At 41.8% G+C, this 16629-nt stretch overlaps 1 protein-coding gene across 1 annotated transcript in view; it reads right to left on the reverse strand.

The window, feature by feature from the left end:
- Nucleotides 1-11584, reverse strand: part of MCM6 (minichromosome maintenance complex component 6) — a 28800-nt gene extending 17216 nt beyond the window's left edge. Inside the window, exons 1-11 of the mRNA XM_077830240.1 lie at nt 11431-11584; nt 9964-10110; nt 9055-9165; nt 8110-8359; nt 6428-6593; nt 6199-6344; nt 4540-4690; nt 3717-3858; nt 2226-2367; nt 1952-2059; nt 1305-1460 (exon numbers count right to left, since the gene is read on the reverse strand). Coding sequence (XP_077686366.1) covers nt 1305-1460; nt 1952-2059; nt 2226-2367; nt 3717-3858; nt 4540-4690; nt 6199-6344; nt 6428-6593; nt 8110-8359; nt 9055-9165; nt 9964-10110; nt 11431-11528 — 1617 coding nt within the window. The 5' untranslated portion in view covers nt 11529-11584. The remainder of the gene's footprint in view (nt 1-1304; nt 1461-1951; nt 2060-2225; nt 2368-3716; nt 3859-4539; nt 4691-6198; nt 6345-6427; nt 6594-8109; nt 8360-9054; nt 9166-9963; nt 10111-11430) is intronic.
- Nucleotides 11585-16629: the final 5045 nt, after the last annotated feature.

Here is a 16629-nt window from a genome sequence, read left to right on the forward strand (position 1 = left end):
TTTCCAGCACAAATCCAGGTTTTCTCACCCTCCACCCCCCCACACAAATTCACTCTCCTGCTGGTGATAGCCCATCCAAAGTGACAACTCTTTACACAATGTGCATGATAATGAAGTTAGGCCATTTCCTGCACAAATCCAGGTTCTCTCACTCCCTCACCCCCCTCCAAAAACCCACCCCCAATACACACAAAAACTCACTCTCCTGCTGGTAATAGCTCATCCAAACTGGCCACTCTCCAAGTTTAAATCCAAGTTAAACCAGAACATCGGGGGGGGGGGGGGTAGGAAAAAACAAGAGGAAATAGACTACCTTGCATAATGACTTAGCCACTCCCAGTCTCTATTTAAGCCTAAATTAATTTAAACTTGGAGAGTGGCCAGTTTGGATGAGCTATTACCAGCAGGAGAGTGAGTTTTTGTGTGTATGGGGGTGGGTTTTTGGAGGGGGGTGAGGGAGTGAGAGAACCTGGATTTGTGCAGGAAATGGCCTAACTTCATTATCATGCACATTGTGTAAAGAGTTGTCACTTTGGATGGGCTATCACCAGCAGGAGAGTGAATTTGTGTGGGGGGGTGGAGGGTGAGAAAACCTGGATTTGTGCTGGAAATGGCTTTTAGATAAGCTAATACCAGCAGGACAGTGGGGTGGGAGGAGGTATTGTTTCATATTCTCTGTGTATATATAAAGTCTGCTGCAGTTTCCACGGTATGCATCTGATGAAGTGAGCTGTAGCTCACGAAAGCTCATGCTCAAATAAATTCGTTAGTCTCTAAGGTGCCACAAGTACTCCTTTTCTTTTTGCGAATACAGACTAACACGGCTGTTACTCTGAAACCAATCTTAGGGAAGGGTACAAAGAAAGGCATCGCTTTCTACATCTCATTTTCTTATTATTTGTATTATCATAGAGGCTAAGAGCCACAGTCACTGATAGGAAAACCATTGTGCTAGACAGGGTACAAAAAGCAAAAAGACTGCAAATTCTATGGGGTATAAGGCTACCTAAGATAACATAAAAGATGGATAGACAGACTGACAGGGGAGTACAAGGAAACAGATAATATGGTAAGCTGTAGTGTCACCACACCAAGGCAAATACCATGTGGACTATAGGCAGCAGTCACAGCTTCAGTGACCAGCCAAAGCACAAGTTAAATCAAACTACTAGACATTTTAAAGGTCAACATCTTAATGAGCACAATTTGTACAGTAGATTTGTATTTCCAGCCTTGTAATTCTGTAGAATGCAGAGAGAGAGTCCGAAGAAAAGGCTACTGACAGCTACTGCCCCTGCACTTACCTCATTACATTCATCCACAAGAATGAAGAAGAGATCAAATCTGGACATGATGGGAGCTGACAGATTTATGTTCTGTTTCAGAGATTTTGATCTGTCATAACGCCCACCAACTGGGTTTGCTGCAGCCAAAATGGAGGTCCTGGCATTCAGAGTAGCCTGACAATGAAAGAAGAAAAAAATTACCAAAGCTTTAATGTGTGACATGTCACTGTCACTTGCTAAAGGAACACAACAAGTTATGGCTTCTCTTCGAACTGGTAGGTATAGAATTTAGCCATCTGTCTGCTAATGCAGCCACATACTTTGCAATATCCCCATTGATATAGAGGGAACCTCTACTGACAGCAGAAGCACAACAAACACAGAGGAAACGATGCCACAAAAGAGTTTTGGCTAACTAGTACTTTTCCCTGATATATAGTTCACATTAAAGGTAATCATTTTAACAGTTAAGATAGTAGTATCTGAAATATTGCAGCAGGCACTTTTTAATTATTATATAAGGCTCAACGCATTCAGGATAGGTTTCTTAGTTTTACAGATAGCCTTCCTGAGCCTCACTTTCCCCTCAGTAACCTTAAATTAAACATATATGTTACAAATACAGAAATATGCATGCACACTCTGCAAGGAATGGTGCAAGTTACCTTAACTCCTGCTTTTGTTATAGATATAGTCTGTTGCTCCATTGCTTCATGAATGGCAACTTGATCTCGTACATCCATTTTGTCAAATTCATCAATGCAACAAACCCCCTAAAACAAGAGTATAGAAATAAGATCATCCAACTTCTACAGCAACTAGACCAGAAAAGACAAAACTTTTGCAAAATTGTATAAAAAGTGAATCAAAACAACACAGGGAATTACTGGAATCCTACTATTCTTAAATGCCACTTCAGATTTTAGTTAGTGGACTTACATTATCTGCCAACATCAGGGCTCCTGCTTCGATGACAAATTCATGAGACTCCTCATCTTTCACTACAGCGGCTGTTAGACCAGCAGCACTGGAGGCTTTCCCGCTGGTGTACACAGCACGGGGACTGAACTCCTCTACATGTCTGTTGGAGAGGTACCAATAAGTGATTAGTCTGCACTAACTATCCACTTTTGTTAGAAATGTTGCAAGAGGTGCGGATACAAGAACTTTTACACAGTGATGCCTTCTACCTCTCTATCAGGCCAAAACAGTACCTATTCTGTTCTTTAAAAACAAGAAGATAAAACTAATAAATCCAAGTAAATGTAGTCTCACTAAAAGTTTTTATTAAAGCTAATGTTAAAGTTATAAGAAAGAGTGTCTATATATCAAAAGTATAAACTTTGGTTTAAAAGTCATAAAATGCATATAGTACATAATCTGCAATATCCCAAATTTAGGTTAATAAATTTAACAATACAGTTTAGATATTAGCATCCAAATATTTAGATACATCTCTCAAATGTTATACTAAGAGTAGCTTGCGGAAAACAAATATAGCAGTGAGTGTAGATTATCCCTCAGTAATTGAGAATTTAGGATAGGCTGTTCCTTACTAAACACAATCCACACAGTTACTTTCCCCGACATGTTCCGAGTGCTATGTCTCTAAAAATACCTACTAGACCTCAGAAGTAAAGTATACAAATCTTACAGGTGGAGGAAAAAACACAGGTATGTTTAACAATTGTCAAAGGCCTCACTGCAAGTCAGTGTAGAGCTGGAATTAGAATTTAATTCTTCCTATTCCAAAATCTATGCTCATTCCTCTAAACTATGCTGTGAGTGGAAACCCCATAAAAATAATGCACCAAATATTGAACAATAAATTTACTTGTTTATTTTCTAAAAATGGGTAGCATGAACCATGGTACTATTATTTCTGCTGTAAAGAGAAATAAAAATATACTGCATTTATTACTCAAATTCTGTCAAAAGCAACACTTGTTACCAGATTTGTCAAGCACCAGTTCATTTTTGATATCTAATGTCATCACCACCACATTGTTCATACGGTGTAGCCAACAAAGTTTATTGTTTACTTCTGTATGTCAAAAATATTCAGTGATGTTTGCATGGTTCTGGAAACAGATGCTCAAATAACTTATTCCTCTTTACCTGACTTAAGGCTGAACAAATATGCTGCACAGATACGCCTCAAGTATGGCTTGACTCAAAGATTTATTTTTTTTTACTCTCTGGGATACAGTAAAACTTAAGGAGGAGAAATATTTAAGCCTTACAAGATTAACTCAACTACTTGCCAGTGCTCCTTAAAGTTCTTGACTACACATACAAAGTACTAGCTTAGGAGGCAAATGCATTGCCTTCCCATATCATTAAGTGCTTTACAACTTTCTCCCAACATACACTCCTAGCTCAGGTTACAACTGGCAACATTTAAGTGCTGGATTTTAAAGAGATGCTTACTTGAGAAACTGACTCTTGGCTGTACTTGGATCCCCAACAATGCAAACATTGATATCCCCACGCAATGAAGTGCCTTCTGCAGTTGTCTTCGGAACTCCTCCAAAGAGCATCAGTAGAATCCCTCGTTTCACTTCATCATTACCTGCCCCATAAAGAGAAGTTCTAGTGAAGGCCCATAATGGAGCTTTGGGATGTTACACTTTGTGTAGATAAAAATTCTGCCCAATGGAATTTTAAAATCTCATGTCTTTGAACATGCACTGGTAACAGCATTTATATGCTTGATGCAATTTCACCGTAGAGAAAATCACAAGGAAGATGATTTCCTTGGTGCTACAGTGGCCCCAAATCTTTGGACAGAAATTCAGCTGATCAACTTCTTCAGAAAGACAGGGGAACCTAAGTGAATTCACAAGCAATTATTCTGAGCCAGTGTCAAAATGGCTTACTATCAAATTGCAGCTATTATCTGAACAGTATTTCACACACTACATTCAGGAGATATGTGAAGTCCTATCCCTTGGATGTTCCTAAGAGTGTCTATATCAGACAAAGTTTGCATCCAACTGCTAGGCTGTAGGGTTTACTGAACAACTAGAAATAAAGAGGTCACCCTGTGATGGAGATTACTGTTCTGATTGCATTTCATTCAGAAATATTAAATAAAAAAACATCCTCTTACAGAGCACCATAAAAACTAGACAGGAGGATTTGAGATATTAGTTACATGTCTTCGACCTACCCCAACACATGACTAAATAGCAGTAGCGGATACTGTCAAGAATACAATCTGCTCACCCTGCCATAACAGCTGGACTCTTACCATGTACAGTAGGAAAGAGGCTGGTACAGAGATTGTGGTAAAGGTTTTTATCCTGGCTCATTTCAAACACCTTTTCCCATTCCTTTACAGACATCTGGTTTTTAATGCTCTCTGCAGTCTGTTCCTCATCTCGGAGCTCTTTTCCACCAAACTAAACACAAATTAGAAAGTAATAGTGAGGTAACTTGATACAAATGCAAAGTATAGCAGCTACTGGAGAAGAAAAAAAGAAAAAGAAAAGAAAAAAGAAAAAAAACTATAGGCTTGAAATCACACAAGCTTAGCACGGAGAAGAGAAACAAGGTTTTTGTTCCATGGGGGCTTGTTTAACAGGGAAATCAAAAATTGAGGAATTTAACTTTTCTTTTTTTATTTCCATGGAGAAAATACATTTGGAACATCCTTTTCTTTTCTAGTAATACCACCGAACCCCTTCACTCCCAAAGCAATGGAGCCACGTGCAGCATTTTGCACATAGCAAAAGAGAATTCAGTGGTGAAAGGGGTTTAGGAGTCTGTGCTAAAACTGTCCTTTTAATTCTCTATTGAAATTAATTACAAAAGGAAAGCATATCACTAATACTAGAGGAAAGATACTTCTGCTTCCAGCAGATTTAGGAAGGATTCAAATGGTCTTTGTGCCTATGAAGATGTCAAGTTGCTGGTGGAATTATGCATCATAACTCATGTGATGCTAAAACTTAGCCACAGATAGTTTTTTAAATTGTTTTTAGTTCATTTGTATGTGGGAGCACCCAAAGATCCACAATTTCAAGATCAGGAGCTTGGTTTTGTTCATGTCACCATTTAAGATGACCTTAAGACACCCAGGAGGAGATGTTGGGAGAGATGGGCCAAGATGTATAACTGGATAGAAGGAGATGGATCATTTACTACCTTCTTATTTTAAAACTCGACAGTGGGCCAGATAGTTACACCTCTGAAGTATAAGTGCAGGAGGCGGGACTGCTCTCTAGTAACCCCTTCAGGCCCAAGTATGGTACTGTAGGTGCTCCCTGCAAGAGTCTGCAAGGCTTGGCTGCCCGCTTGGAACAGGGCAGTCTGTGCTGTAAACTTGGTGTCAGTCTCTAAACTGTAAGTATCAAAACAGCAACTCAGGTTTCAGCTGTCTGTACCTTTAGACAAAGAGGAAAAAATGCAACCTTAAAATGTATGTGCTTAGTTGCAGTGATTAGGGCAAGGCCCTGTTGTGAACCTGAGTTCTGGGTTATCCCTGAGGAGTTCCTCCTCTGTCCCAGTCTCACCCAGCTCTGCCCCTGAGCAAAATCAGGCACACCTTAAACGGCCTGCTGGTTTTTGAATGGTCAGTATTTCCTTTTGGCTGTTCTAGGCCTCTGGAGGATTATCTTGTTGGCTTGCTTAAACTGAGTGGATTTTCCTTGTGCAGGGAGTGTCAGGACCTTGATGTCTCTAGCAGGGGTCAGAAAAGGTCCGACAGACCCTGTCAAAGTAAGACATGGGAAGAGAGACTTTGCTACATAAACCAAGATGGAAGAGGAATAGAACAGTTGCAACACATCAGATCCAGGGCAAAAATCATAAACAGATATAAACTGAAGCCTCACGCTCTAGGAGAGGCAAAAAAACCCACAACTCTCTCCAAGCCAGATCTTTAAGTCTATTTTCTTTCAATACTTACCCGTGGATTTGTTGGAGCAACGTAACATGCTAGGAAGACTAGTTTATAGGACAAATCTCTGACGCCCAGAGCACGAAGTCCTCTGATTCCTTCAGTTTCATAACCCTCGGTACCACTGACACGGGAACCGGTTTCTGCACGCACACCTGCCATATGAACAAGAGTCTTAACTTTGTTTCAAGTAAGTACACAGGACAGCTTAAGTCACCATTTACAGACAGCAGTGTACCTGGGGTGGATAGCTGAGCTACATCAGGCACAACAATCAGCGATCCTGTGAAGTCACACTTGTCACCAGCCTGGGCTGATTCTACCGCTTCAGCACGCAGGATAACTTCTACGCTGCGAGGAATGCTTCCTCGCGGCAGTTCAGCCTGCGTTTCCTGAATGCGAACCTGAAGAGGAAGAGAATATTAAATGCTCTGCCAAAACTGACAAGTTACTTTAAATTGTTAAAAATGGATTTCTAAACTTATGAGATCTAATATGTGGGGAAATGGCATTTGCCCTCTGGAAGCTTCATTCATAACAAAATCATGCCACTTCCTTTTAAATAAAAGAAAGGTTACTATTTAAAAATGTTCTACTGGAACAGAGGATTAAGGATGCTGGAAAAATTGGACAGGGTGCAACGGAGAGTCACAAAAATTATTTGAGGGCTGGGGAAAATGCCTTGCAGTGACAGACAAAGAGATCAATCTTTTCCTTCCTCAAGAAGAGTGCATAAGTTAATTTATGCCTGATCTAAACAGTAAACATTGTAAAAAAGGAGGGTGTATTGATTTAAAAATCAAGGCAATTTAAAACACCAAGCAGAAAGCCTCAATTTAGGTAGATTTTAATCAACTTTTCCATTTGTACTTCAGTTATTTTCTAAAGAAAGAAAATATTCACATTGGTTAATATAATCATTAGAAAATCATGTTGATTTACAACTAAATAGAGCCTTTACACTAGATTTAGTACATCTTTTTGCTTCCTAGGAGGGTACATTATAACAATATACATTGATTTAAGCAATTATATAGCTTAATATTTTCAGATTCTTATTAATGTGCATTTTTAGTATGTTAGAAAATGGTGAATGATATATTGCTTATTTATTAGATAATTTTTTGTTCATGATTTGTGTCAAACTGTATTAGGACAGTAGCTGGAATGTAATCAAACACAAAACAGCATATTTATTTTTCATTTAAAATATTTTGAGAGACTATACAAGTGTAGGGCTTAACATGTTTTGTATTAAACTCTGATTATAAATAGGTTTACTTTTTAAAAGAAAAAATGTAAACAAAATTTTAAAAAATCATTTCAATTTTTAAAAATACATATTATATACATTTTACCCTAGGAACAAAACAAAAAAAAAATTAAGTGCAAAATATCACTCTCATTGAACCAAGTTTTAAAAAATAAGTATTTCAGCATAGAAAGAGACAAAGGCTATTGTTTTTTAAAAGCCTGCTAAAATGGGTTGGCTTTGCTCATCTGAACCAGTCCATATTAAATATAACTCAGTCATAACCAAAGTTAATAACTGTTAATAAACTCTGTTGTAGGTGGATAGAAAAAAGCCAACAGTATATTTGTATATTTTACCTTGCTTATTATGGGAAACTGACATTGAAGCTCTCCTGCCTTAAAATTTGTGTTTTATTTATAGAAGAATAAAGCATCTCAAGTCTGAAAATTGCTTTAGTCCCACCAGTAACTTCAGACACTTTTAAAAATACATCTTCTGAAGATAGAAAGCAGCCACCTATAAGTTCCAGTGCCTTATGTTAGGACTGCAAAATATCTTACTCCATGTAATCAAAATTAAATGTGGACTAGTGGCAGTAGCACCTTCTAAATATGCAGAAAGCATTAACTCATACACTCAAAGTTCTAGGGAAGCCATGGAAATACCTTTTGAAAGTCAACAAATCTTGATTTGTTTGTGTCCAGCAGGAATCTCCTTCTATTGGCACAGACTGGGTTTCTGCAAATGTTTGGCTGTGTATATTTAAATTGCTGCTCCACATCTTTTATCACTGTCTGACAGTCTAGACACAGGAAGGTTCCACTTACAAGCTCTGGATGAACTGGATGGGTACGTACCACCTGTCCACTAATACGCATCAATGAGCCAATTCTGGCTGATGTCAACTCTCGAATTCTGTTAAAAATATCAGATTAATAGCCATTCAATTCCTAGGTAACTTGGCATTCCGCAGTTTTATACCCCATTTCAGCAAAGTACTTAAGCGCTTAAGATAAATATGTGCTAAGTTCTAAATAATACAATGGAATCTAAACACATGCTTAAGTGCTTTACTTAACTGGGGTCGTTAAGAGCATTCAGTACCACACCAACATAATTCTAGGACAGACACGTTACTGCCGATATCATGCTTAGCATTAATGCAAGTTGCTCATTTACTCTGTGTTTCTAAAATTATCTGTGATAAAGAACATAATCTGGATGATTTCTAAGGTTTAAGTCAGCATTACAAATGTATGAGAGTTGTGTTTTGAAAAAAAAACATGTTTTAAACTGATTTAAAAATAGACAAGTCACAGAACGCTTGTCTATTTACAAGCGACAGAGGGCTTGGAAAATATTTCTGTGGAAGACTAGATGTTTTTCTAAAAGATATGCTCTAGGAATTATTTTGGGGAAGTTATCTGGCCTGTGTTACACAGGACATCAGATTAGATGATCACAATGGTCCCTTTCTGGTTTTGGAATCTATTAATTTATTCAAATTTTTACTGCTCCATCCTGTGTTTATTGTTGTCAGATCTTCTTTATACTACATCTGCTTAGTCCAGCTCGATGTGTTTCAACTATGAAAAGAATATATATCCTACTTATGTCTGGTAGGTAGATCCTGGAATGCAACATAAAAGTCTTTGTTTGGAGGAACATTTCCATGGTCTCTGGCAAAAGTCTTCACTGCTCGACACAGATAAGGATAAACTCTGAAATACAGGAAAGAATTTCACATTTTACAGAAATTACACAACTCCTTTCCCCTTTACAACCAGTCAAATGTCTCCCTCATATATGTGTAAGCTTTGGCTTACAGCATGCCAGGACACATGTAAGCAAGTATAAATATGCCAAATATGAAATATTGTGATATACCACAATTTTGCTCTTCATTCTAAAAAAGATGTTTGGGTAAAGCTTATTTCACTACTAAAGGGCACGTCTTCACTTCATGTCTTTAACGTGGCTTGTGTAGTTGCAGCATAGCAGAGCTCTCCCAGTGCTATTAAAAAAAACCCACCTCCATGAGGGCAATAGCTTCCAGCGCTGATGCAGTCTCTACAGTGGCACTTTACAGCGCTGAAACTTGCAGTGCTCAGAGGGGTGTTTTTTCACACCCCCCAGCAAGAAAGTTGCAGCACTGTAAAATGCCAGTGTGGACAAGCCCTAAGTCTTCTTAGCCTTAGGGTCAAGCTTAGCCTGAATCAAATGTTGAGACTAGAAAACAGCAACTAGCTCAATAAAGTATTTTCAAAGTAGCGAGTACAATGATGGGTGGATTCATTTAGTATTTCCATACTGTACATCTAGTTTTCCCCACAGCACAAATGCAATTGCCTATTTGCCCCATGTTTGGTGATAGTTCTGAACACAGCACCTGAAGTGGGCAGAACTAGTAATGGGGCCAGTCAGCAGAAAGTTCTGATGTAATGGGGGGGGGGGGGCAGGGGGAATGTTTTTCACTGTAATATCCAGGTCATGTTGTCCAGTTCTCATGTGAACCTTACCTGTAGAACTCCTCCTGGACAGTTGTAGAGAGCTGCTGATTGAACTGCTCCAAATCCACAAAGCTCACAATTAACGTGTTCCTCTCTGGGCGGATTAGCTCTTCAGCATCATGCAAGTATTTGACTTCCCCATCACTGTTCTGGAATCTGAAAGGGACAGTATTTCAGGAGAAAAGTTTTGCAGTACTGTATACCAAACAGCAACTGAATACAGTTCTTCAGTGCCCTGTGTAAAGGGGGTAGAAGAAAAAGGCCATATACCACTAGCACTTGCAAATGTCACTGCCAAATATAATTTTCCTCCTGTCCCTTTGTCCACTGATCCACAAATGGGGATTTCAACATGAATATATATAACTGGATCTGTATTTCACATACCTGGTTCCCCAGACAGCATATTATTTATAGTTTAACAATGACCTGCACAGGTAAAACGTGTTTTCTTTCTTTATGATTGTTACAGATTATATGAGGAATAGCACCATGTGACAGCCTTTGTTTTTGATTGAAGACCCCTTGGACGACTAATCTGAACCTCGAATGTGAAAAATGAAACGTAAGCAACCAAAAGATGAAGGAATCTTTGACCACACTGTAAAAAACTTCATTAACAGCTATTGAACAAATATTCCTGATAATAACTTGGAAAAAAAGCAGTCTCTAGGAAAATTAAAATAACCCAAGGGAGACCCACATTCTCTCTCACAAGCCTTAGAAGAGACTCGCTATTCAGGACAATGAGGTATTATGGAGCACCAAATTTAAATGCAGTTCAAATCTAGGCCAAAATGATTTTGGCAGTCTTGCTAACAGTAACCTTTGTGTGTCACATGTGCATGATCGTACAGGAAACGGAGGGTACAAAATAAAGGCTGATTTCTGTCAAGCGTTAGCATTGTCTGTGCACAGCTATCCAAATGCACAGAGCAAAGCACAGGTGAATAAGGTACAAGGAAATCTCATATAGAATCTAAGAATTTATTAATTTGTAAACCTTCTTGGATTATACTTTGCTTTAACAAGGGAATGTTTAAACAGAAGTCAACCAAGAGGGAAGACACTCTCCCCCCTCAGGTCAAACATAACGGACACCAACCAGTTGCAAAAAGAGAGCTTACAAAACAAGCTCAGGTGTGTAGGGTTTTAACGAGGAGAGGCAGCATCAGTGCAGCGAGATGCCGAGAGACTTCAGCCCCCGTCAAGCAGTCGCAATGACCCCGGGCTCGTCCGCCCGGACCCCGACGAGCCAGGACGTTCCACCCCGCAGCGTCCGTGGCTTCAACAGACCGAGTTACGGGCGCTGGGGAGGCCTCCGGGACGCCGGGTCACAGCCAGACCGTGCACCTCAGAGCCGCCGCAAGGCCGCCTGTGCACCGCCCCGTCCCCCGCCAATTGCTCGCGGCTCCTGCAGGGAACATCTCCGCCCGGGGGGGGGGGGCACCGCTGCCGTTGCGCGGGGGCACTTACTCCTCCAGGAAGTCCTGGAACAGCTTCTGGCACTTCTCCGCCACCTCATCGCGGAGCTGCTGGGGCGCGGCCCCCGCATCGCCGGCCGCGAGGTCCATGGCTCGAGCTCAGCCTTCCCACCTCCACCGACCCAAGAAGGGCTAGACGAGCAACTCGCGCGCCACGGATGGAGCCCCACGTGGCCAGCGGGCAGCGCCATCGACCAATCAGCGGCTGCCTCTCCCCGCGCCCCGCCTCTTCCGAATGTCCCCGGCAAGATTTTCGCGCCAAAGCCGACAGGGCCAACAGATAGAAGGAGGCCGTGTAAAAGGGGAGGTGGCGATTAAAGGGGAAGGTTGCGAGTCGGCGGACGCCAAATGAAGAGACAGTGAAACAACAGCTGAGCCTCTGCTGCGGAATGTCTCAGCAGCGCAGGCAGCAGTGGCTGCGCATGCGCAGTGTTGGCGGTCCCTTTCTTCGGTTGCTAATCGTTTGAACAGACCCGAGGTCCTTTCCAGTCTGATGTTTCTGTGATTCCAGGCTTGTGAGCTGAGCCGGCGACCAGCGGCACCGGCCGGCCGCAGTTTTCACACTATGTGCCCCGCAGAACCACCCTCCCTTCAACTTAAACGAGAACCGCTAAGGTTTGTCCCAGCTGCCCCTCCGTCGTGACGGCGGCGGCGCCACCGGGCCAAATTTCAGTGGGTGGCGCTGGATCTTCGCGTTGCTTCCCCTGCCAACGGTAAACCCCGCAGCAAAGGTGTGCCTGGCTGCAGGCGCCACTGCCAGGGACGGCGCCTCTGGAACAGGCTCTAGGAGGGGCGGCGGAGCTCGCTCGCCAAGGGCCTCGCTGCATCCTTTTTGCTGATCTTAGACACAAAAAAGCTGACAAGAAGTGGAAGATTGGACAAATGACCAGGGAAGAGTATAAAAATATTGCCCGGACATGCAGGAGTGAAATCAGGAAGGCCAAATCACACCTGGAGGTGCAGCTAGCAAGAGATGTTAAGAGTAACAAGAAGGGTTTCTTCAGGTATGTTAGCAACAAGAAGAAAGTCAAGGAAAGTGTGGGCCCCTTATTGAATGAGGGAGGCACCCTAGTGACAGAGGATGTGGAAGAAGCTAATGTACTCGATGCTTTTTTTGCCTCTGTCGTCACGAACAAGGTCAGCTCCCAGACTGCTGCACTGGGCAGCAGAGCATGGGGAGGAGGTGACCAGCTCTCTGTGGAGAAAGAAGTGGCTCCGGACTGTTTAGAAAAGCTGGACGCGCACAAGTCCATGGGGCCGGATGCGCTGCATCCGAGAGTGCTAAAGGAGTTGGCGGATGTGATTGCAGAGCCATTGGCCATTATCTTTCAAAACTCATGGCGATCGGGGGAAGTCCTGGACAACTGGAAAAAGGCTAATGTAGTGCCCATCTTTAAAAAAGGGAAGAAGGAGGATCCTGGGAACTACAGGCCAGTCAGCCTCACCTCAGTCCCTGGAAAAATCATGGAGCAGGTCCTCAAGAAATCAATTCTGAAGCACTAAGAGGAGAGGAAAGTGATAAGGAACAGTCGGCATGGATTCACCAAGGGCAAGTCATGCCTGACTAATGTAATTAGCTTCTATGACGAGATAACTGGCTCTGTGGATGAGGGGAAAGCAGTGGACATGTTGTTCCTTGACTTTAGCAAAGCTTTTGACATGGTCTCCCACTGTATTCTTGCAAGCAACTTAAAGAAGTATGGGCTGGATGAATGCACTATAAGGTGGATAGAAAGTTGGCTAGATTTTCGGGCTCAACGGGTAGTGATCAATGGCTCCATGTCTAGTTGGCAGCCGGTATCAAGTGGAGTGCCCCAAGGGTCAGTTCTCGGGCTGGTTTTGTTCAATATCTTCATAAATGCTCTGGAGGATGGTGTGGATTGCACCCTCAGCAAATTTGCAGATGACACTAAACTGGGAGGAGAGGTAGATACACTGGAGAGTAGGGATAGGATACAGAGGGCCCTAGACAAATTAGAGGATTGGGCCAAAAGAAATCTGATGAGGTTCAACAAGGACAAGTGCAGAGTCCTGCACTTAGGACGGAAGAATCCCATGCACTGCTACAGACTAGGGACTGAATGGCTCGGCAGCAGTTCTGCAGAAAAGGACCTAGGGGTGACAGTGGACGAGAAGCTGGATATGAGTCAACAGTGTGCCCTTGTTGCCAAGAAGGCCAATGGCATTTTGGGATATATAAGTAGGGGCATTGCCAGCAGATCGAGGGACATGATGGTTCCCCTCTATTCGACATTTGTGAGGCCTCATCTGGAGTACTGTGTCCAATTTTGTGCCCCACACTACAAGAAGGATGTGGAAAAATTGGAAAGAGTCCAGCGGAGGGCAACAAAAATGATTAGGGGACTGGAGCACATGACTTATGAGGAGAGGCTGAGGGAACTGGGATTGTTTAGTCTGCGAAAGAGAAGAATGAGGGGAGATTTGATAGCTGCTTTCAACTACCTGAAAGGGGGTTCCAAAGAGGATGGCTCTAGACTGTTCTCAGTGGTAGCAGATAACAGAACAAGGAGTAATGGTCTCAAGTTGCAGTGGGGGAGGTTTAGGTTGGATATTAGGAAAAACTTTTTCACTAGGAGGGTGGTGAAACACTGGAATGCGTTACCTAGGGAGGTGGTGGAATCTCCTTCCTTAGAAGTTTTTAAGGTCAGGCTTGACAAAGCCCTGACTGGGATGATTTAGTTGGAGATTGGTCCTGCTTTGAGCAGGGGGTTGGACTAGATGACCTCCTGAGGTCCCTTCCAACCCTGATATTCGATGATTCTGTGATTCATGTCTGACCCTGTACTAAGGGCCCCAGACTTTGACAAACCGTTCCTAGTAACCACAGATGCGTCCGAGCGTGGTGTGGGAGCAGTTTTAATGCAGGAAGGACCGGATCAAGAATCCCACCCTGTAGTGTTTCTCAGCAAGAAGCTGTCTGAGAGGGAAAGCAACTGGTCAGTCAGTGAAAAAGAATATTACGCCATTGTCTACGCTTTGGAAAAGCTACGCCTATATGTTTGGAGACGGCATTTCCACCTGCAAACCGACCATGCTGCGCTACAGTGGCTTCATACCGCCACGGGAAATAACAATAAACTTATTCGGTGGAGTTTAGCTCTCCAAGATTTTGATTTCGACATCCAACACGTGTCAGGAGCTTCTAACAAAGTGGCTGATGCACTCTCCCATGAAAGTTTCCCAGAATCAACTGGTTAAAATCGTCCTTGAGATGTGGAAAATATTGTTAGTCTTTATATATTTGGTAGTGTATTTAGAGGTGCATGTGTCTTATTAACTCTGTTTTTTCCTAGAGCTTCAGGAAGAAATCACAGCCAGCGTTTCACCCTATCTGTGATTTGGGGGGTGTGTCATAAATATAAAGGGAAGGGTAAACACCTTTAAAATCCCTCCTGGCCAGAGGAAAAACCCTTTCACCTGTAAAGGGTTAAGAAGCTAGGATAACCTCGCTGGCACCTGACCAAAATGACCAATGAGGAGACAAGATACTTTCAAAAGCTGGATGGGGGGAGAAACAAAGGCTCTCTCTGTCTGGGTGATTTTTTTGCCGGGGACAGAACAGGAATGGAGTTTTAGAACTTAGTAAATAATCTAGCTAGATATGCGTTAGATTCTGATTTCTTTAAATGGATGATAAAATAAGCTGTGCTGAATGGAATGTAGATTCCTGTTTTTGTGCCTTTCTGTAACTTAAGGTTTTGCCTAGAGGGATTCTCTATGTTTTGAATCTAATTACCCTGTAAGGTATTTACCATCCTGATTTTACAGAGGTGATTCTTTTTACCTTTTCTTCTATTAAAATTCTTCTTTTAAGAATCTGATTGCTTTTTCATTGTTCTTAAGATCCAAGGGTTTGGGTCTGTGTTCACCTATGTAAATTGGTGAGGATTTTTATCAAACCTTCCCCAGGAAAGGGGGTGTAAGGTTTGGGAGGATTTTGGGGGGAAAGACCTTTCCAAACGGGCTCTTTCCTAGTTATATACCTGTTAGATGTTTGGTGGTGGCAGCGATAAAGTCCAAGGGCAAAAGGTAAAATAGTTTGTACCTTGGGGAAGTTTTAACCTAAGCTGGTAAAAGTAAGTTTAGGAGGTTTTCATGCATGTACCATAGAGTTCAGAGTGGGGAAGGAACCTTGACAGAAACCAAAACTTATGAAGCAAAGCCTAGCATCTTCAAGTAAGAAGGATTTCTCTTCAAGGATGTTCCTGGGAAGATTTGTTAGGGCTTGTCTATACAGACAGTCAGTGCACAGCAGACTGGGTTGTAAATGGATAGTGCACTATCTTGCCACATGCTAACTGGATGTGTGGTTCCTGCTACAATGCATTAAAGTTCTGTAGTGTGCTTTGATTTGCTGGTGTTTCACACTGAGTTAGTGCACAGCAAGCTAGTGCATTGTAGATTTCGACTTCACCTTGCCACGCACATTTCAACAAGCCTTAAGTAACCCCACTTTTTATCACCAGTTCTAAGCAAAGTTTGAGAAGTACAGGATCAGAGTGCAAAGTTAACAGGGGAATCAGTCACACAAACACCATGTGATGTGAACAATTGCAGTACTTTATAATTTTATCAAAAGAGCAGATAAAATGTACCTATCAGTTACCACAATGAACATGAGTCCAGAGTAGGAAAATCAAACAAAAAAAAACACCACTAACCCATCATAAACCCCAGTAGAGCTACCTGTAGGATTATCAGTTTTGCTGGAGATAAACAAATATGAACATAATTAAGTGTTACAGTAAATGCACATGGGAGTTTTTGAAAGAGTTGATAAGATTAAATACCTGTAAGGTGAACACAGGAGGTATTAAAGGTTTTACAGAAATGTTTTAACTCCTTTCATGCCAGTTCCACATTGAATGGGCAATTGCTCTAATGTGTATGTGTGTTGGGCAATCATGATACATTATATTATACTTATTCTTGCCTACATATGCTAAGGCATATATCCCACAATGCTCCAGGACAAGTATAGCTCAGCCCTTGGCTTATGCAAATACAAAAACTGTCAAAAGCTAAATAGCTGAGCATTATGTTCTAAAATGTAATATCTAGAAACAAAGGGAGTTTCAAGGAAATAATGTAAGATGTATGAATGCTTTGTATTGGAGAGTACCTACATGCCCCTTCATGTTTGGAATTTAATATTCAGTAGAAAAATAGG

This window comes from Eretmochelys imbricata, chromosome 11, assembly GCF_965152235.1.
Source record: "Eretmochelys imbricata isolate rEreImb1 chromosome 11, rEreImb1.hap1, whole genome shotgun sequence".
In the NCBI taxonomy this organism is placed as follows: Eukaryota; Metazoa; Chordata; order Testudines; family Cheloniidae; genus Eretmochelys; species Eretmochelys imbricata.